The sequence below is a fragment of the Solenopsis invicta genome, chromosome 6 (assembly GCF_016802725.1).
Source record: "Solenopsis invicta isolate M01_SB chromosome 6, UNIL_Sinv_3.0, whole genome shotgun sequence".
Lineage (NCBI taxonomy): Eukaryota > Metazoa > Arthropoda > Insecta > Hymenoptera > Formicidae > Solenopsis > Solenopsis invicta.
The window spans coordinates 11,183,290-11,205,801 of NC_052669.1; the positions used below are offsets into that span (position 1 = coordinate 11,183,290).

General features: G+C 33.0%; 1 protein-coding gene across 21 annotated transcripts in view; it reads left to right on the forward strand.

The window, feature by feature from the left end:
- LOC105199525 (liprin-alpha-1) overlaps positions 1 to 22,512 on the forward strand; it is a 226,288-nt gene that overhangs the window by 94,814 nt on the left and 108,962 nt on the right. For 15 of the 21 annotated variants that reach the window (XM_039450861.1, XM_026139120.2, XM_026139121.2 and 12 more), the window contains 8 exons: positions 391 to 678; positions 768 to 911; positions 1,882 to 2,041; positions 2,565 to 2,923; positions 3,015 to 3,257; positions 3,512 to 3,706; positions 3,802 to 3,894; positions 10,717 to 10,871. In XM_039450861.1, coding sequence (XP_039306795.1) covers positions 391 to 678; positions 768 to 911; positions 1,882 to 2,041; positions 2,565 to 2,923; positions 3,015 to 3,257; positions 3,512 to 3,706; positions 3,802 to 3,894; positions 10,717 to 10,871 — 1,637 coding nt within the window. The remainder of the gene's footprint in view (positions 1 to 390; positions 679 to 767; positions 912 to 1,881; positions 2,042 to 2,564; positions 2,924 to 3,014; positions 3,258 to 3,511; positions 3,707 to 3,801; positions 3,895 to 10,716; positions 10,872 to 22,512) is intronic. The other 6 variants (XM_026139128.2, XM_026139126.2, XM_026139130.2 and 3 more) reach the window with 6 other exon arrangements.

A 22,512-nucleotide genomic window follows, 5' to 3' on the forward strand; every position in this document is an offset into this window, starting at 1 on the left:
ATATTATGTTGCAAAAAAATAGGAATGTTGCATCAACTTTGAAATAATTTTGCAATGTTATTTAAATGTAATTATATTGCTGCAATGTTACAGAAATATTTTATTACGTTTTGTGCTGTATGTATTTCATCATAATTCATACAACACAGAACATTCTAGCAATATTGCAGTTATTTCGTAATGTTTCTACAAATTGTTAAAGTATGTCGCAATGTTGCTGAAATGTTATATTGCATTTTGTGCTGTATCACTTCGATCATAAAGTTTTGTTTAGAGTTACAGTAACGTTCACACTTCTTGATTTTTATGGTATACAAATAGCTTGACTGGTAACTAGTATAATTCGACAAATGCTGTAATTGATATAAATTGTTATAAATATTATTTTAGAGTTCAGAATTAAGTACATGGCAACGACGAGTGGCGGAGCTAAGCGGACGCGTCGCCGAGTTGGAGGAAACACTATCTAAAACGCAGAAAGATCTTCTGAAGGCACAGGAGGCGGGTCTCAAACTGCAGAGAGATTTGCGAGAGAACGCAGCGCAAAAAGAGGACCAAGAGGAGCGAATAGCAACTTTAGAAAAACGATACCTCAATGCTCAACGGGAGTCTACTAGTCTTCATGACCTCAATGAGAAATTGGAGCAAGAATTGCAGCATAAGAAAGCTCAATTAAAGGTAAATTACACATTAGTCTTTATTTTCTTTTTTTTTTCCTTATAATTACGGCACAGTAACTTTCTTATGATTAATTGAATTTACTGAAGCTTCAAGAGGAAAAAATTGCGGCTATACAAGAGAAACTCGAGCTTGCAGAACAGAAACTAGCTCAATATGCAAAATTACCAGAAATGGAAGAACAATTGAAACAGAGGATGGAGGCTCTGACGCAGGTGAGGAGGCCCAACCAGGTACGCAGGGGAATCATATCATGTCATATCATCGGCTCTCTCTGTTTTTATTCCTCTGCACTTTAACATTCCCGAGATACGATGTTTGTGTCTAGAGAGCTTATCTTTTTAAATATGTATTATTTCTGCAGTGTTATTATTTTACTTGATTTCAGACAATTTTGCTGCTATATGCTCTAGTACATGTATAATACATAATAATAATGATAAAATACATTCAGTATACATACAGTTCGAGTATTTTTGTGCACCGCAGTGTGTCTTTGCAATATTTACGCTGAAACATACAAATTGCTAAATTAAATAGAAGCTGAATTTATATACCAAATTTATTTGCATTTTTTAATTACACGATTTCTTTACATTTCATACAGCACAGAATACAATATTACAGCAATATTCTTGCAATATTGTTCTGGACTATATGAGATATTTTTGAAAAGTGATTATGTCCTATCTTAATATAATTTGCAAACTGACTAATGCAGCATGAATAGTGAAAGTCAATCTGGTCTATACAAAGTCTATTACTTCTGTAAATGATGGATATGTTTTAATCATGACTTTTAGTTTATGAATAGTATGTCACTTTTTGAATGTTTATTAATATTTTATCTTTTTCTTTTTTCTTCTTATTCTCACTTGTATGGATATAATATACTTTTACTTTCTTACTGTTTTTAGAATGTCTCATTTAGATTATTAGAATAATTATGTATACAGAAACATACGATAAATTATATTCATTATTTGTTCTAAATAACATTTTAATACATTTCTGTCATTTTCTGTCCAGTCATTCTAATCAATCATGAGAGTTGTCATAAAATCAAAATTTGCTAAAGCGATAAGAGACAGTTTCATAAATAATAGTTTTACATTAATTATGTTAGGTCATTATATATGGAAGTCGACGATATCAAAAATAAAATAATAAATAATAAATAATTTTAATTATGTAAAATTTAAGCAGGCTCAGGAGAGGCATGGTAGTGCGGAAGATAGAATTCAAAGATTGGAAGCACAATTAGAAGAAAAAAATGCAGAGGTGATGCGCGTTAACCAACGGCTAAAGATGAATGAGGAGCATAATACACGTCTCAGTACAACCGTTGATAAACTTTTATCTGGTAACTTTTTGATGCAATATTTCTTCTGTATTAGATCCTATATGGGATTGTGGGATTATGAATCAAAATTATTTAAGCATATATTATTTTATTATTACCCATACAGCACAAAATACAATATATTTTAGTAATATTACAGAAACGTTGCAAAGTTGCTGCAACATTGAAACATTTCTGTAATAGTGCTGATATGTTATATTGTATCTGTGCTGTCCATATAGATATATTGTTCTAAAAGAGTAACGTAAATAATGCTTAAAATTATATTTAGTGTTTTTTGTTTCAAAATAATGTTAGGAATAAAATATAATTTTATAATTAGAATTGAATTTTTCCTTATTACTATAATTGATCTTTCAAAAATTTGTATGCCTTTCTTTTGAAATAATATTCTCTTATTTTTAAAGGCAACAGATATTTGATGTTCTATATACTTGCTTATATACATATTTAGCTGTTTATTACTATAAATATATGACAAAATTTAAGTGACATTAAATAAAGAGCTTAAATTTTTTTTTAGAATCCAATGAAAGATTGCAAGTGCATTTAAAAGAAAGAATGCATGCATTGGAAGAAAAAAACGCGCTCACTCAGGAATACGAAAAAACGAGGAAAGTGGCAGAGGATTTGCAAAATGAAAAGACTGACATTGTTAAGGAGTTGAGTAAAGCGCGTCTTGAGATTGACAACATTAAAAGACAGATGCTTCAGCAGGAAATTGCTTTTAATATTCAACAAACGGATGCTCTAACGAGAAGTTTATCGCCAAACGCCGTAGATCCAGGCTCCTTCTCGAGGAGCGCTAGTCATAGCAGTTTTGATACGCACTCGTTACCCAGAAGAAGTGGCAAACGATCTATCGAAGATGATTCGTCGAAGGTACCATATCGTTTACATCAAGATGTAAAAAGTACCAATTAATTGTACGTCTAAAAATAAAAATGCATAATGTGAATTTGAATACTTTTAGAATTATGTTGCACGGACTTTAGCGGAGCAGGAATGGGAAAAATTGCAGCAGGCTCATGTGCTCGCTAATGTTCAGCAAGCGTTTGACGTTTCAAGTGACGCGGAAGGTGATGGGGATAATGAAAGTATCTTCAGTTGCACAGCAGACGTAATTAGTCCTACCGGGCACACTGATGCCCAGACGTTAGCTTTGATGTTGCAAGAACAATTAGATGCCATTAACAAAGAAATAAGATTAATTCAGGTAATTAATGTTATATAATAATGTATATAAAGCTATGTTATAGAATTCAGAATTTTTATGTAAGAATTGTAAATTTAAAAAAAAAATATTAAAAAAATTTTTTTATTTTTTTTTACTATTAAATAGTAAAATAACTTGCCATGCAGATTACTTTTTGCACTTTATGTTTAGTTCATTAGTCATTCTTTTTAATTTTGAAGAATCATTTTTAATGGTTTTAAGTTCTGAGTAATTAAAAGTGGAGGATTTTATAGGAAGAGAAGCAGAGTACGGAGGCACGTGCGGAAGAATTAGAATCTCGCGTCGGCAGCCTTGAACATATGAATTTGTTAGCGAGAGGTAGAAGCCTCGAACGAGCATCGCCACCACTAAGCGGGCGATCTACACCAAAATCACACCACAGTCCAAGCAGGGATTATTTGCACAAGTACCACACCGTTAGTAATCACGTAAATGCAATAATTGTTATTTATGTTAATCCGATTGCATAAAGTAAGAGGAAAGTGATTACGTTGCTTATATTTTTATTTTTTTTTTCACGTAGGCACCTGCATCAATGTCTCCGGCGCATTTACATCAATACGCTGCTTCCTTAGCTAGTCCAGGCCAATTATCAGAATCTCTTCCTGCTAGTCAGGTTAGCTAGCAACTTGATTTTATTATTATTAAATTAAGGAGGTTCTTCAGTCTTTTAACATAATATAAGAACTTTTAATCATTTTTTGAGAATAAGTTTATGATTAATATATAAGTATTCTTAAATTATTTTTAACCGTTTTGACCTTATAGTTTTTTTTAAATAACTTTCTAAAATAGTAAGGGAACATAGGCCGACATGTGAAAACACAATTAATGAAAGAACATTAACAATATATAGTTGGATCAACTAATTAAAGAGCATTAATAGCTATTGTTGGTATTTAACGCTGATATAATTCTTGTGTGATTTTATATACATTTTAATGTTCATGAATCTATGCGCCGATAATTTTGTTAGTCTTAAAATACGGTACAGTTTTAAGTGAACAAGAATAATAATATCATAATATAAATGCAATTTAATAAAAATAATGCTGATAAGCAACAATGCCAATAAGAAACCCCTTGCTCTCCAAATATTATACTATAAAGAATTTCTTGCGAAAAATAAAATTCTAACGAAGGAATCTTGAACTTCCCGATTTTCCGGGATGTGTGTCTTAATTATTTTGTTCGCTACGGCATGTGGTAATATTACAACAATCGATAATATTTATAAAAACGCATGTTAAAGGCACATGTGTTAATAAAAGAACATAGACTGATATGTGAAAATTAAAGCGCCTTCTAATTAAAAATATCTTTATTTTAGTAATAGATTAAATAGTACATTATATTGTGATATTACTAGGATTAGGAAAGTTAATATATTTTTTAACAAAATTAAGTTAAAATTAATAATTTATAAAATTAATTTAGTTACGTTAAAAATTATATGAACAAAAAATGACTTATTAAAAGTTATGATAAGATTAAATTAACTTAAATTGTAAGTTAATTTTGAAAAATATTTATATTAAATTGGAAACTTGTAAGCTTTTAAAATTGGATTACTCAAAACAATTACAATATGAACAAATTAAATATTTTTGTATTAAATTGTATTAAATATGTTTATAATTAAATTTATATGAAATAACCAAAAATATTGCTTTTTATGTGGAAATAAATAATTTTCTTTTTATGTAAATAAATTTTTATCTTATAAAAAGGATAATAAATTAAAATTATGTTTTTCAAAAATAATTAGTTAAAATTAAAAACTAAATTGTTTAAAGTTAACTTAGTTAAGTTAAAAAATTATTAACTATTAATTTTATTATTTAACTTTTAATTTTTTAAGTAGTTACTCAATTCTGGATATTACTAGTCTTGTTCAACTTAGAATTGTATTCCAAGACCGATAAATTTATCGAGGTGTAGATTGGTGAACTTAAAAACGTATAGGGGACATTTTTTGTGGGGTAAAGTGGGACACGCATTGAACTATACTCTAACTAGAATGGGCACTGCCATATTACGTCCGTAAGCGGTAAACGTGATAGAAATAGCATGATGCGAGGGGCTACATCTCTTTTTTTAAGCGCATGCGTCAGCATTCACCTTACATTCCTACTCAAAAGTTAAATTTTTTTTTTTGTTTTCATGTTGATACAGCATGTAACGGAATTTGTGGAAACGAGGAAGAAATTAACTTTTACAGAAAGTGTTAAATGTAGAGGAAAAATTTTATTTATGTATATCACTCAAGTCGCTCGTTTATCTATCCTCATGTGCCGGTATTGCAAAACTTTCTAACGTGACTGTACTGACAAAGAGAGGCGGCCCTTCGAAATGGCTCTTTCTCTCGTCACGTTTTTTGACGGCTAGTGCCCTTTCCAGTTAGAGTATAAGAGTATAGTTCAATGGGGACACGCCATTAAAGCTAAAGGTCACGTGCATGCTAATCACGTGATCACAGCGCATGTTCAAGTTGCTACATCTCGTCAATATGATAGATATTCTAACCTCAATAGTCGTTAACTTTGGTGTTTGATACCTCTTCAACCTCATCTGAAGACGATTTTTGTATTATTTGTATGGATACCATACCGAAGGTGTTAAATCGACATAATTCAATCAAATACAACGCATGTGCTTAACCAGTTCACCTGAGATGTGCAAACATCTCAGGCGGTTACTGCACATGTGTTCATTGTGATTCTGACTCGGATTAATTTTAATGCTTTTTTTTAACACAATTACTAATTATCCTATTATATTTTTATTCTTTAATTATTAAATAAACGTTACAAATTGTATTTCGGACGATTTTTACTTGATTTTTTATTAAATTTGGCCAAAAATCATTGTCCCACTTTACCCCACAGTGTGTCCCATTTTACCTCACAATTTTTTTAGATGGCCAAAAACTTACTTTTTGGAAAATCCGAACAAAAATATAATAAAAAATATAATTTTGAAATTCCGTGAGCATAGAAAGTTAGCTAATGAAATTCTCTATCGAATGGACATCTCAAGTTTACAAAAATATAATTTTTTTAATGGAAAAATAAAAACGTGTCCCACTTTATCCCATATTCCCCTATAAAATCACACAAAAAATGTTTACTACGATCCAATTATGATTATTAGGCTTTTTAAGTAGTTATGTTTTTTAAAATAGCATTGAATCTTATGGAAATGTTTTGTCTAATTTATACAAATACCAAAAATTTGAAAAACTATATTCATAAGAAAGAATGGAATTTAAAAAAAAACGTTTTTGAATTAAAAAAATAAAGTTTCATCATCTTTTTCGTGTAAAAGTTTGAAATGTTTTTGAATTATACAAGTCTTTAAATATGACACCATATCAATAAAAAGTTTGGCAACATTGCTTGTTAAATTAAAATATTACTATAAACCATTTTTTTCAAACAAAAATAATAATTAAACGAGCGTCGAAGCTAAGCTAAATATTAATGCTAACTACTATTATTTATTTATATTTTAATATTCATATAATAAACGTTTTAACGTGTCAAGTTATCTTTAGTGTCATTTCGAAATCGTTAACAATTTGAGAGTTTGCATATTTATATAAATTTTAACGAATTACATGCGATAATAAGTTAACTAATATTATACATGAGTAATGTCTTGCGCTTTTTTTACATGATGGTTTCTGTATAAGACAGGACTCAGTAAAAAATGCACATTTTGGCCGATTTTCAGCTTAAAATTTTTTTTTACCTCACTACTTCCCGTATAATCGAAATGCCGATTGATGTTTGAACTGCATGCAGCTGGTGAGGTAAGGGAAATAGCGCTAGCTGAAAATCGACTGAAATGTGCATTTTTTGCCGAGCCCTGGTATAAGGCATTCTATTACTTCGACGTTCATTTAATTTATATTGGTTAACATTGAGAAAATATCATTACATACCTCAGTGGTTGAAGTGGTGGTAGGACGCCCGCATAGAATTCGGTTGATTCAAGTGCAAACTCTCGCTGAGGTGTTAGTTTTTGACAATAAAATTCTTTACAATTTTTTCGGGAAGAAGGAACATTATTTATTCTTCTGAAAGCATTAATATTACATATTGCGGCTTCATGAGTGTATTTTAAGTCTAACGAATGTGCAGCGTGCAGTTCAAATTGGAAATTGTGAAATTTATGATTATTCGGCAATAAGAACCACTGTGACTGACATAGGCTTTCTAATATTGTGTTTTAATTTTATCAGTCCTATATAATTTATTATTGTTAATATTAGCATTAATATTTAGCTTGGATTTGACGCTTGTTTAATTATTTTTATTTTTAATTATTTTTAATTATTTTTAAATTTTGTAATTCACATATATTGAATGTTTATTTTTATACGCGAACATCATTAGGAATTTTTTTTATTTTCTTTTATATTAGTATTTATCAATATTACAAAGAAAATATTTTTAAATAAATTCTTATTTTTATTGTTTAGATTTTACTTATTAGTTATTATTTTGAAGATAACTGCTAAAAAGTTCCTATGTTAAGATACATATGAATGATGGCACCTATTCATTTTTTTAAGCTGGAGAACTTCCTTAATACGAAAGATTTCTTGAGTAAAATTTAGTGAGTAAAAATACAATTACAATAAAATTTACAATAAAATTAGGTTTTGAGAAAATTTTTATTAATCTTTATTCTATCCGTACTCGAATACCTATTTTAATTTGGTAAAATTTTTTTTAATGTTTTAATGGTTCTAGCGTCCTGAAATTTCACAATGAACTATATTTTTTATCTAGTTTATTTTTTTTTACAAAAAACACGTTACATTAATCAAATAACTCTTTGTGTTATTTTTCATATTTTTTAATTAAAATATTATGAATAAAATAAGAAATGAACAAAACGTTTACAATTAGAGATGCAAAAAGAGTATAAGTTTTGACTTTTTTCATTGAATTCCTACACAAAATATATATGGGTATCCAGGTATCTCTTTGATAGAAATAGGTATATAAAAAATAAAGCCTAATTGCTCGAATTACAGTTGTCTCAATAAAGTGTTTCTGAGAAGAAGATTAAATTAGATAGAAAAAAATATATAATTTACTTCAAAAATTTTGGAGCGTTAGAATTTAGAAAAATTGTTTTACAAATGAAAAAATTACTTAGGTATTGCATCGGTAGAATAAGGATTAAATGAAATATAAATTGATTTTTATATACTTTTTTTATTTAAAAAACATTTGGATCTCTTAGAAATTTAATATGGTATAAAAAAATAAATTTGTTAAGAAAAATAAAGAACTTTTTCTTTCTTGGAGAAACATTGATAATAACTTGATAGGTAATAAATTATAGTGTACAGCGTCATAATATCATGAAATCATTTCATTTATTAGAAACATACGTTTTAAGTGATTTCCTTTTTAATGACAGATTGTTTGGTCAATATTCAATCATAAAAAAAAAAAAAATTACGTCGATAATTTCTGTATTATAAGCAATAGAAAAAGAAAAGATTTCCTAAATGAATAATAAAATATTATTCTGCACTTAATTTTAAATTATGTTTAGTTTCATAGAATTTTAATTTAAAGCTTAATTACAGAAATACATGGTTTGTCTGTAAAGTAATAAGACTGGCCGTTGCGCGACGCTCCAGTCGCCAGCAGCGCGTTTTCTGCAGGTGGGATTTGTGATGGGGGAGGGGGGTCTAAACTTGTAAGCAACGCACCAGGCGACAGCCGCGTTTGAGCTCTGAGGATCACGCGTGGCGCAAAAGCTGTTTTTGAATTTTTGTTACGGCAGAAAAATGAAGTATTCGCTGGAGCAGCGATACATGATTAAATTTTGCTTTCACCTGGGCAAAACCGCTTCCGATTATCTTGGTTAATGTGGCTTACAAAGACGATGTCCTGTCAAGGCCTCAGGTTTTCCGGTGGTTTAGTGAGTTCAAGAATGGACGGAAGACCGTTGAAGACATGGAGCGATCTGGACGGTTTTCAACGAGTGGTTTGGACGAAAATGTGCCTGTACATTGGTCACATTTTCATCCAAACCACTCGTTGAAGGGCGTCCAGATCGCTCCATGTCTTCAACGGTCCCCTGTCCGTTCTTGAACTCTTGAAGCACCGAAAAACCTGAGCCCTTGACAGGGCATCGTTTTTGTAAGCCACATTAACCAAGGCAATCGGAAGCAGTTTTGCCTAGGTGAAAGCAAAATTTAATCGCGTATCGCTGCTCCAGCGAACGCTCTATTTTTCTGCCGTGACAAAGATTCAAAAACAGCTTTTGCGCTACGTGTAATCTTCACTAGTCAGAGCTCAAACGCGGCTGCCGCCTGGTGCGTTGCTTAGTTTAGACCTCCCATTACAAATCCCACCTGCAGGGAACGCACTGCTGGCGACTGGAGCGTCGCGCGACGGTCAGTCTTACTTTACGGATACACCATGTATATTCAAATATATACAGGGTGTCCTAGAAAGCTCATATGCTTTTTTAAGAGCGGATTCCTTGGAAAATTTTAAGAAAAAAATTCTAATACAAAAGTATCGAGGGTATAATGCTTTTCAAATTATTCGCGATTAAAGTTTACGAATCACAGAGCTGACATTTCGCGCGCTTAGGCATGGTGTCGTGACAAGGTACCACAAGGGTACCTTTTGACATTGAGGTTGTCATATAAATACGGAGTGGCATTTATATTAAGAAATTATGACTGTAGCAAACATATTTGTACATTACATATGCGTAATTAACGTTTTCAGTAAATATCAATTTAATACCAAGATGTTACGATAGCCGTTTGGTTAGCTGTCAAAATCAATTCATTACTATGTTTATATGATAAGAATTGTTATGGTAATATATCAAAAAGTAAAAGTTCTTGTAAAAAGAGAAGTTCTTATTATATAAACGTGGTAATGAATTCATTTTGACAGCTGACTCAACGGCTATCGTAACACCTTGTTATTGAATTGATATTTTATTGAAAACGCTAATTTTGCATATGTAATATACAAATATGTTTGCTACAGTCATAATTTCTTAAATGTCACTGCGTATTTATATGACAACATCAATGTCAAGAGGTACCTTTGTAATACCTTGTCATGTCACCATACCTGAGCGCGCAAAATGTCAACTCTATGATTTGGAATCTTTAACCGCGAATAATTTTAAAACCATTATACCCTTGACAGTTTTGTATTAAAATTTTTTTCTTAGAATGTTTCAAAGAATCTGCTCTTAAAAGGGGATGCGAGCTTTCTCGGACATCCTGTATATATACAATTTAAAAAATAGGAAAGTTACAATAAACGATACTTTTCTACATTTTTATTAAGAAAAAAACTGAGGAATGTGTTATTAAAAAATTTTGAAAATTTTTAAAAATTACATATAGAAATGTAATAATGTTTCTCGTCTGTGGCAGTTGCAGTTGTCAGGAGAAGAACTGCATTCGGTTAGCGAAAGAGATAGTACCGGTGTAGGAAGTGGTAGCGAAGCGGCGTCTCCCTTAACAGCCAGGTCTCTTCGGTTGGAACGAGTCGTTCAAGCATTAGCTCACAGTCAGGAAGAACTCAGAAGGTATATTTTTCATTTTGTTGGCAGAGAAATCTTGATTTCAAAATCAGTTTGTCTTTTATATTACGCCAATTGTATATATTCATTTATAATGTAAATTATTTTTGATACTTTGGTAAAAGGGTAATTATAACTCTAAAAAAAAAAGAAGCGAAATATTGAATATCTTACTCGTATATGCATTTGTAGATATCTTGGGGAAGTCCCAGTTACGCACAAACTAAATCGGACACAGCGAATTGAATATATCGCAAATTTTTAACTTATACAATTAAATTTGGGGTTTAAATTAGAAATTTGTGGGGGGGGGCAGGGACGAAGCCCCTCTCCCTTCCAGGCATTTACTTTTTTAAGATGCTACATTACGTGAATTACGTAGGTATGACAGGTATCCTAACCTCAATAGTCGTTATTTTTAGTGCTTGATATTTTGATTCGCAGTCTGACACTTTTCTGTCAAATTTGTTTATTTTGTACGAAAACGCGTCGAATGAGTCTAATTTCATCAAAATCGGAGGTGTTTAACTTGCTGTGTCCGATTTATTCTGTGCGCAACTGGGACTCACTCGATGTCTCAGTCGTTAATGCAAAAAGCATTGTTCAAAGGATATACGCTTTTAATGTGGGGAAACTTTGATTTTTATATCCCATATAGCACGTAATATAACAGTAATATCAGCAATATTACATTCAGATACAACAAGAATATTGCTGAAGTATCACAAAAATTATCACAGTATTATTAAAGTGTCAGTCAAAATAAATTACAATAATTTAATGGTGGCATATAATAATTGTATTTCTATAATATTGGGATGTTACGTAAGTTTGTTCGGTTTTTTACCCTGTTTTCAATGAAACAGTACTCTGATGAGTACTATTTGATTGAGAAAAAAATAAAAAAAAATCGGATAAACTTGTGTAACAATCAATATTCATATTATACTCAATACTCACATAGTATTTATTAAAATTGCGAGGAATAATAATAAATCATTTTTTTAAATTGAATTTATTTACCTTTAGCATATAAAGCTAAGAAGGGGATTTGGTTTACAATTGATACTTATATATTCATCCATCCATACATACCAATGCTAACTATACTTCTCTATATCTATTCTCTTACCTACCCCTTATACCTATGCCTGTGCTTATGCCTATAATTCCCTTTCTATCTTACATCTTAATTAAAATTTTTTTTTCACGTATCCTCACATTCTTCTTTCTCCGTACCTCCATTTCTCGGTTTCTTCCTTCCTTCTTCTCAGTTCTTCCACTTCTCTTTTTTCTTTTCTCTGTTTTACTTTTTTTTAAACATCTTTAATATTCTTATTAGCCTTCTTTTCTCCCAACTTTTTAGATTACTCAATTTCTTTGTAATTTCTGCATCTATCTTTGCCGCCTTGTTCCATATAATTATTTCTATTTTCTTTTTCTTTTATTTCATCTTATTTAACTTTTTCTCCAGCTTATGTAAACTCAATCTCCAAAGGCAAGAGATACGGTTCCACGCCTATTGTCTCCTATTTCTCCCATTTAAATACTTTGTCTTAGCTTCATTTTACTATATTCTTCTAAAATTCTTCTATTATCTCCTTTTTCTTTTTATTTCCTTTTCAACAGTTCTTTAAAATTCCATCAGCCTCTTTTTCTTCAAATTCTTCCATATAGTTCGATTTCTCTTTCATTTCTGTCTACACCTTTATCGCCTTCTTGTCTTATACAGTTCTTATTTCCTTTTTCTTCTTTTCCGTTTTGTTCGTCTCCTTTCTCCATAAACCATTCTGCCAGATTTCTTGCATTATCTGTCACTTTATGTTTTCTATAGCTATTTCTCCTTATATCTCTATCACCTAATTCGCCAGTTCTTATATTAATATCTTTCCTTATTAACAAATTTTCTTTTTTTTTTTTCTTTACGCACCGTCACCCTTTTCATTTTCCTTACCATCCGTGTTTAATTCCGCTGTCTTCCTGTCTTACCGGCCCTCTCGAATTCTCTCGCCTTATTGTCTGCCCTATTCTTGTTCCTTTCTCCTATATCTTTCAATATAACCGCAAATCCTTTCCTACCTTTGCCTCTAATTACCCGTCTTCTCTACCCTTCTACCTCTATAGCTCATACCTCTTTACTTTCCTAATTCTTTTTAATATACAAAAACACTCATACTCAACCTTGCTCTATCTCCACACACACCCGCACGCTCTCACACCGCTTAACCAAGTCTATAAGTCATCTTAATATATTTATATTACATATGTATCGCAATTGTGTTATTGTATAAAATTTATTTTTTTTTATTTTGAAATACAATTTTTTGTTTGTCTTTTCAAAAAGCATTATTTTATCATTATGTTATTAGAATTGTCTCCCAGAAAGGGATAAATATGCTTATTCTAAATTCTTAATTTGATTATTTACTAAAAGACTGCTACAAAATCCGAAGCACACGTTGTGTATTGTGCGTCAACAGCGAGAGAGTGACAGCCTAATTCGTTGCGCCGAGATCTCTCTCGGTCCTTTTATCGAGAAAGCGTCACGCATTGATAATGTGATTAGTATCCGTGACGTTATAAAATACACAGCTCTTCCTCTTTTTTACAAAACAGTTTCTTAGTTTAATGGGGCCTAATCTTCTTGCTTTTGCTGATACAGATATAAGCTAATAAGAAGCAAGAAAGTCGTATCGAGACGGTTTCTTTTTAATTCGCTGGGGACGTGTATACATATGCATTTTGCTCGCTCGCATGTATTTCATTTTCATCTACAGGTCCTTCTTCCTGCGTATTTTCCTCCGTCTCCTCAGCTGGTACTTGGACGGCCTCATTCGCGCCTCATTCATTCGGAACATCATTTATCGGTCTTTCTTCGCTATTTCTGGTATCTTTAATTTCGAATAATTCGAATTTAAGATATTTAAATTTGATTGCGTCTTAACATCCTGAATGCCTTGCCCGCTTCCGCGTAACTGATTAATATACCGCTTTCACATCTTTTTATTTTCTAATAGTGTAACTTCCCTAACTTTTTATGTACAATCCTGAATCGTATTTAATTTATTTTATTCACGTACATGTGCGCAGCAACTTTATCTTTGATTTGAAAATTTTTTGTTTTTTTATCACACTTTGTCAATCTTTCATCGAAATTTTACTTGGAAAGATTAAATCAAATTAACTTTGAAATTTTTGTCCAAAAAGAAAAAAAACATTAGCTGGTGATTATTTCACCTTCGAGTTTAAAGTAAGTGCAATAGTAAAATAAGAACTGTTTTAATATTATTCTTCGTTAATTTGGTTCACCTTAACTCTTGTTTGAACAAATATCTCGGATCATTGGTACTCAAGGTGATATGACACAATTCGTCTGTGAATAATTTCATTTGCTCTAACAAAATCTTCTTAAGAAACAGAAAATTTCCCATTATTTGTTATCATTGTCATTAACATTCGCGAAATATCGAATCTCGATAAAATATTGCGGAATTTTTTTATCATGCTTGCTTCGGTAATATTATTCATTACATAGATCTCCAGTCATTTTGTACATGCATCTACACAAACTAGAAAATAGGTTTAAAAGGTCCTGTACAATCCATATGGATTCTCTGAAATGGCTCGTTTATAGGCTCCCAATAGTGGAACGGTACTGATTTAGGATTGTTTTGAAAACGATTATATTCTTTGGAATTTCAGACCGGTTTTCCGATATCACTATTAATACCTTGCCACCACATGTAATTTCGATTTAAGTCTTTCATTTTCATCATCTCCACGTGTTCGGAATGCAGTTCCTTAAGAATCCTATTTCTTAAAACTTACAATGTTGGCTTCTCTTAATAAAATTCTGTTGCTTAATGCAAAATCGTGATTTTGTAGTTTCAATCTTTTTAAACATTTATTTTTCTTTAAATCTTTTTTCTGTTTTGCTTTTTCTTTTGTTTCTATCATTTTTGTGAAATTTATATTTTTAGTCGTTTCTATTCAAATTTTATTCAACTGCAAAATATTTATAGTTTCTATCGTATAAATAAAGTTTTTTTTTTAATTGGTAATCGAGGAAAGCTGTCCGCGTTGCTATGATTTTTGGTTTTCCCATATTTAATCTCGAAATCGAACTCTTGAAGGAAAACGGCATAATATTGCATGCGTATCGCGCTCTATAGCGCAAAACTATTTTGCGTGTTGAGAATCTGAGTAATCGATTTCTTATCTATATAAAACGTATACCGCTTACTGTACAAAAATTATGTAACTTTTTAATTTCAAAAATGACGGAACACGCCTCCTTATATATTTTCTTTGAGTCTGCCTTGCATTACGCATTCCGTACTAATTGGATATATGTACATGTGACAACGCTGCTCTGTATGGGCTGGCATCAGTTGCTGAAACGACTAGCAGTTTCAGATTAAACGGTACTAATATTTAATTAGTACGAAATGTTTGTTTGGCATGTTGAAAAGCGTGCTCACAATCTGACGTCTAACTAAATTGAATGTTTATTTTTAGTAATTCGTTTAGTAGGCTTAGTATATCACTAAGATTTTCTATAAAACGATTATAGTAATTGATCAATTTTATGAAGACTTGAATTTTTGATATATTCGCAAACCTTATAACTTTCACTACTTTTACTTTCTACTGTTTTTTCTTAATATCGTAATTTTTAATTATACAAAGTGTAAAATTCTGGACCTTTGAATATCGTAAAACCAAGCAATTCTGAAAAAAATGTTTTAACAAAAGTTTTAGGGTTTAAAAAATCTATTTATTTATGATATTAATGATCTTGGGTGGCGTCGTCAAGATCAGGTCAAAGTCACACAATTTTTTTTTTTATATGACTATTTCTGATTCCAGAATCTAATAGCTGATGTCAAGAGCTTCTCGAAACAATATATTAAAGTTATTTTTTATTAAGTACTTTCCTTTTATTAAATCATGAGGGTTAAAAATTACAGAACCGCTGCATTACCCAAAGTATATCGCGTAAATATGTTTGATCGAATTTTCTTTTCTAATGCGTGTGTATGCGTACTTGCGTACACTGACGCACCTCTTTTTTTATGTGCATTTACTTTCTCCATTTATACTCTCAGCGATTTCCACCTGAGATTTCAATAGATTTTCAATTTATTGCATAGAACCCCCTGGGCGTGCAGCGAACATTACAATGTTCTGCTTTGAAAGAACGACATTATAGTAAATGCTCAAATTGGTATCCCTTTACAGTTTGGTAATATGATTATGGAGATTTAAAACTGCATTTCTGCAAAATCCTTTAGGTATATATTATTCTAATTTCAACTGTCTGTTAACTAATTTCATCATTGATGTAAATAAAAAATTTCGAGGTTTTACAATATAAACAATAATAAGTTATATCGGACTGATAAAATTAAAACACAAGAATAGAAGGGTTACGTCAATCGCAGTAGTTCTTGGTGCCGAATAATAATTTTTAATTTTTTTTTTCCTCGGAGAGAGGAGATATTATATGTGCTTCGTATTGTACCAATATTACTGTTCCAGTTTCATGATTGTGTTTCAAGTCCGATGAATATACGGCGCGCAGTTTGAGTTGTAAATTGTAAATGAAAAATTATTATTCGGCACCTAGAATCACCGCGACTGACATAGGCCTTCTATTCTCGTGTTTTAAAATATAAATTTTATCTATTAAATATCTTATCAAAAAATAATTGAGTAGATTTAAATCGGGTGACCTTGCTGACCATTCAATGTAATCCTTTCTTCCTATCCACTTATTCGGAAAACTTTATTCAAATATTGACATACTATACTTGTAAATCATAGTGAAGTGGCGTCCAATCTTGCTGGTACCAAATCTCATTGAAGTTCTAACGATATTTTGTATTGCTGCTACTATTTCATTTCGAAGCATAGCAAAATAGTTTTCCGTTGTAAAATTCAATGAAGATAGGCTCAATAATCGCGTTATTTAAAATCCCATTGATTTTTTACGGATTCTGAGCATGTGCCTCGCGCATTCAATTAGAATTTTCATTGTTCCAATATCTGTTATTATATCAATTTACATTCCTAGTTAGCTAAAAAGTAATTTTATCTGGAAAAACTATGTTAACTACAAATAGAGGATTTCTATCGATATTTATTACCATTTTTTCACAAAATTCCATACGACGATCAAAATTATCTTCACATAGTTTCTGTACCAAACAGATTTTAAATAAAAGGACTTTCTCCTTTTTTTAGAATGTTAAGATTGACATAGGAACGATGTTATGCTGCTGTGCAACTTTGCGAATTGAATTATACGAATTTTCAACAAGGGACTGCAAAACATTTAATTTTTTATCAGGATTTGTCGCTGTTGCAGATTTATCTTGTCTAACTCGATTTTTAATAAAATCTATTTCTTCAAAACGTATAGTATGAATCACAGTTAATTTAGATATACATGGTTTGTCCGAAAAGTGAGATTGGCCGTCGCGCGACGCTCCAGTCGCCAGCAACGCGTTCCCTACAGATGAGACTTGTGATGGGGGGGTCTAAACTAAGCAACGCACCAGGCGGCAGCCGCATCCGCGATCTGACGTAGTGAGGATCACGCGTGGCGCAAAAGCTGTTTTTGAATCTTTGTCACGTCAGAAAAATGGAGCGTTTGCTGGAGCAGCGATACGGGATTAAATTTTGCTTTTACCTAGGCAAAACTGCTTCCAATTGCCTTGGTTAATGTGGCTTACAAAGACGATGCCCTGTCAAGAGCTCAAGTTTTTCGGTGGTTCCATGAGTTTAAGAACGGACGGCGGACTGTTGAAGATATGGAGCGATCTGGATGCTCTTCAACGAGTAGTTTGGATGAAAATGTGCCTGTACTTAGCAACATTTTCATCCAAACCACTCGTTGAAGGGCGTCCAGATCGCTCCATGTCTTCAACGGTCTCCCGTCGGTTCTTGAATTATTGAACCACCAAAAAACTGCTGGCGACTGGAGCGTTGCGCGACGGCCAGTCTCATTATTTTACGAACAAACCATGTACAGTCGTGAGTTAAAAGGTTGCAACACATTTTCTTCAATTGTTTTTAGAATCTAGACTTGCTCATCGAACGGCGAACGTCATTGGTCTTACCTGTGGATCCAACCAATTAAGCATTGAACCATCTAACCATCGAAGAAAATGTGTTTCAACCTTTTTGCTTACGACTGTACATTATTTTCATTTCTATTTGGTTGAAGAGTTCTATCACTTGTACATAAGATCTTTGACGATCATTTCATCTTTGCATCATCAAAAAGGATATTCGTTCTCTTAGTAAACATTATTAGTTTAAACTCCAGTTGTAAGTTTCAGGAAGACTTGTAGCAGTCGAATAAGTTTAACAAAAGAGATCTTTAGCTTATGTAGTTTCAGCTTAGTTTGAGCCACATCTAATATTACCTTACTAGTTAAATAACAATTGTGATTAGTTGTTATCAGGAAGAAATGGGTGATCATCCCTCCCATCTCATCAATCATTTATACGCATGATCACATGCTAATGGCAGAGGTCCTAAATTTTAACTAATGAAATTGCAAAGTACACTGCCCAGCAAAAAAAGTGGTACACTAAAAATTTAGGAAAAATTTACCAAACTTTAAACTCTTGTAAAACAGGAAATATTTATGATACAGGCATGTTTTAAAAACGAAATTAAAGATTGAAGCCTGTGCCCTGAGAAACTTTTAATACCGATTAAGTGGCATGATTAATTTGCTAATGGCCGATGACATAACGAAAACTTGCAAAACCGAAAAGTAAAACGTGAAGTTTCTAGAATTTTGTGGAGTGAAGTAGTTGACGTAACTCAATAAGGTAAAAAACGTATAAAAGTTTGAAATTTTTTTTTCAAAATGCGTTTTTGCGTAACTCGATACGATAATTTTTTGGGAAGTTATGCTAATTTGTAGAAAAATTGATTTTTACGAGATAATAATGAATTATGAATTGCAATGCCACCGTTATCAATGCGAATCACAAGTCTGTTTAAGACATGTTGGTTTGAAAACATCCGTGTGTGTGTGTGTGTGTGTGTGTATGTGTGTGTGTGTGCGCGTGCGTGCGTGCGTGCGTGCGCGCGCGCGCGCGCATGTGTGTTAATGTGTTTGTGTGTGTATGTGCATACCACAAGGACCCCGTGGTTCAACTTTACAGTATTTAAAGCTTCAAACTCTTCTTGTGCAGTGCGTGTGTGTGTGCGCGCGCGCGCATGTGTGTTTGTGTGTTCGCGCGCGTGCTCGCGTGCGTGCGTGTGCATGTATGTGTGTAACACACACACACACACACACACACACACAACACATCGCAAGGAGGGTTTGGAGTCTTTAAATACTGTGCAGTTGACAAACCGCAGGAACCTTATCCTTTTGGTATGCAAATACACACACACACACACACACATTCACACGTATACGGACACACACACACACACACACACACACACGCACGCACATATGTTTTCTGTTTTGGATAGAATTGTAGTGATTTGCATTGATAACGGCGGCATTGCAATTCATAATTCATTATTATCTTGTAAAAATCAATTTTTCTACAGATTGGCATAACTTCCCGAAAAATTATCTTATCGAGTTCCGCAAAAGCGCATTTTAAAGCAAAAATTTCAAACTTTTACGTGTTTTTTATTGAGTAACGTCAACTGCTTCACTCTACACAACTCTAGAAATTTCACGTTTTACTTTTCAATTTTGCAAGTTTTTGTTATGTCATTGGCCATTAGCAAATTAATCATGCTACTTAATCGGCATTAAAAGTTTCTCAAAGTACAGGCTTCAAGCTTTAATTTTATTTTTCATTTATACACAGGGAAACATCCCTGTATCATAAATATTTCCTATTGTAAAAATATTAAAGATTTAAGTTTCTTCAGTTATTAAATATTGAGTTAGCTTGGTTCATGCCGAGTGTTTGTCATGGTTTGTGAAAATATCACGACACCGTGTGATATTCGACGATCTCTAGCACGGAAATATGTGCCATCGAGGTGGATCGATACTATTGGTCAATCCCCACGTATGTTCTTTGCTGGGCGCGAGACAGTTGCCGAGCGCTCTGCAAGGATCATTGCGAAAAGGGAGCTTGAGGATCCGTGCGATTGAGACGTTCGCTCCGGTACATCGTACGTACGATACAAGCTGCCGTGTCTCCGCGTAATTAGTTACGTGTGATTAACGATTTGTCGTATTGACCTTAGATTACTTGTGCGATTGAGTGCAACGCATATCGCGACTAGTTGCGAGGAACGTTGAACTTTCGAGACGGTACGCATTCCACGATTCGTCGCGTAGAGCGGGTGCGCCGTATAGGCATTGCGTAGGGAAGTGCTTCTGAGTTTACGCATCTTGGCTGAAAGGGTTACGGATTTGTGTAAGTCATCGTGCCCCGAAGCTCGAGCATTGAACATTAATTGTACGGTTATTTGGATTAAAGAAACTCTGTTGCTGTGACTTAAGTGCGTAGTTATTGTGTGATCATGCGCTGCCGGCGTGCTCCCTTCCAACTTGGTCCGCGATACGCTTATACAGTCCACAAAATTTAAATAGTAATATTTCAAGACGGGAAAATAATATCGTGTTGTACGGATTGATAATTTATTGAAGGTCCCGTATTATTTTACAAGCGTTTAAAGTTTGATCAATTTTTCTTAAATTTTTAGTGTATTGCTTTTTTTGCTGGGCAATGTATTTTATGAAAATAAACTTTACTATAGTGTTTTGAAAAGTTCTTAACATCAGCTATTAAATTCTAAAATTAGTAATAGGGTGTTTTCTTAAAAAAAAAAAGAGTGACCTTGCTTTGATCTTGGCGATGCCATCCAAAGTCAAACTGATATCATTAACAAATAGATCTTTTAAACCTTGCAACCTTTATTTGAAACATTTTTTTCAGACGTAATAGATTTTTAAAATATTCAAGGGAACCAGAACTTTTTATACAATCTGTACATCCTTGATATCTGTTTTTTTGAAAACGAATTTTTCTGTACCTACATTAATACACACATTATTTGGATAAACGGCTTAAAACTAGTTTTGTATGTTGTCATGTACTCCGCGGGCATGTGGAGTACGCCTCGTTGCGAAGCGGCGCAATCAAAGAAAAGACGGGAAAGAAAGAATTTACCAAATTATTTGGGGGGGGGGAGGGGCAGACGCGTTCATAAGTCACGTCAACTGATCCGACACCAATGTACGCGAAACGCAATTACACGATAGATTATTCTCGAGGAAGGAAATAGATGGGCTAGAAATTCAACAGAAGGTGTAACAGTAACAAACAAAGATATATTCTTTGAACGAAATGAGATAAAAATTAAGAAAGCAGCCACGAAATGCACAAGAGGGATAACGGCTTTCCGATGCCGACATCCAACAAAATCGGCATACGACTTAACTTGTCCGTATTACCGTAAATTCGCTCGGGCAAAGAACCACTGGTGTAGACTACTTCAGCGCGCAATCAATCGCCTTTACTCTTTGTTAAGTGTAGGTTTGTACATGCGTAGGAGCAATAGAAGATCAAAGTTGAAGAGAGAACGTGAATTTATACGAACTTGACTTGGATACATACAGTTAGCAGGTTTTACAAAACTTGAGTAAGAGTGCGCAGGAGTACGCCTAGATGGTTTATCTTTGTTGTTTACCGAATGTTAAACAAGGATAGAATGATGTCTGGGTGTATTTAGACGTTCATTCGCAATCCTGCAGAACGTGAGAACGTAGGGCGGGAAGAGAGCGCGCAGCGTTGGCTGCGCACAAGTTACCATGTAAGCGTGTTTGATTCTGTCCATGGAAAAATTCCAAACTGAGAAGTCGCTATCTTTCTACAGACTTTACTACTACAGTCCATGATTAATGTAACGACTAGAGCTTATTGGTCATTGCGTTAATCTTGAATTGTAAGTATGTAGAAAGATAGCGACTTCTCAGGTTAGAAAATTTCCCCATGGTCAGAATCAAGCACGCTGAGTGTACAACTACGCCTAAAATAAAAATCACTAAACGCAATGTCTCTCATGGCGCGACTATTCAAAACACGAAGAAAAATGAATTGTCCTTATTCTTATCACACTTCCACCTTTTTAATGTTGTATGATATTGCGCGATTAATCATAGAGGAATAATTATCGTGTCATATGTGTACACGGAATAACCCTATCTCAGATATTACATTTTCAAACTTTTCCTTTGGTAATGCTTTTATAAACAGGTGCTATTTAATGCACACACGTAAGTTACAATTTTGCGATTCTGATATTCCTCTCTGAATGAAATAAAACTTTATTTCTATATGTTTTGCTCGGCAGTGAAATTTAGGATTTTGAACTATTATAGTTTGATAGCAGCTTGATTATCTATACAGGCTGTCCAAAATATTTGTTCATTCTCTCGTGGGTTGATAGAGCAACTCATACTGAGAAGAAAAGTCCTTTACCATTTTTCATTATTCGCAGTTGTTACCAAAATAAAAATTAATAAACTCGGCAAATGAGCACTTACTTTCCCTACCCACCGCACACGAGGACCGCCTGTTAGTCGCCAAACCATAGGCAGCCTCGACAGGCGGCGCGGTAAAAAGGGAGAAGCGGCAATGGCTG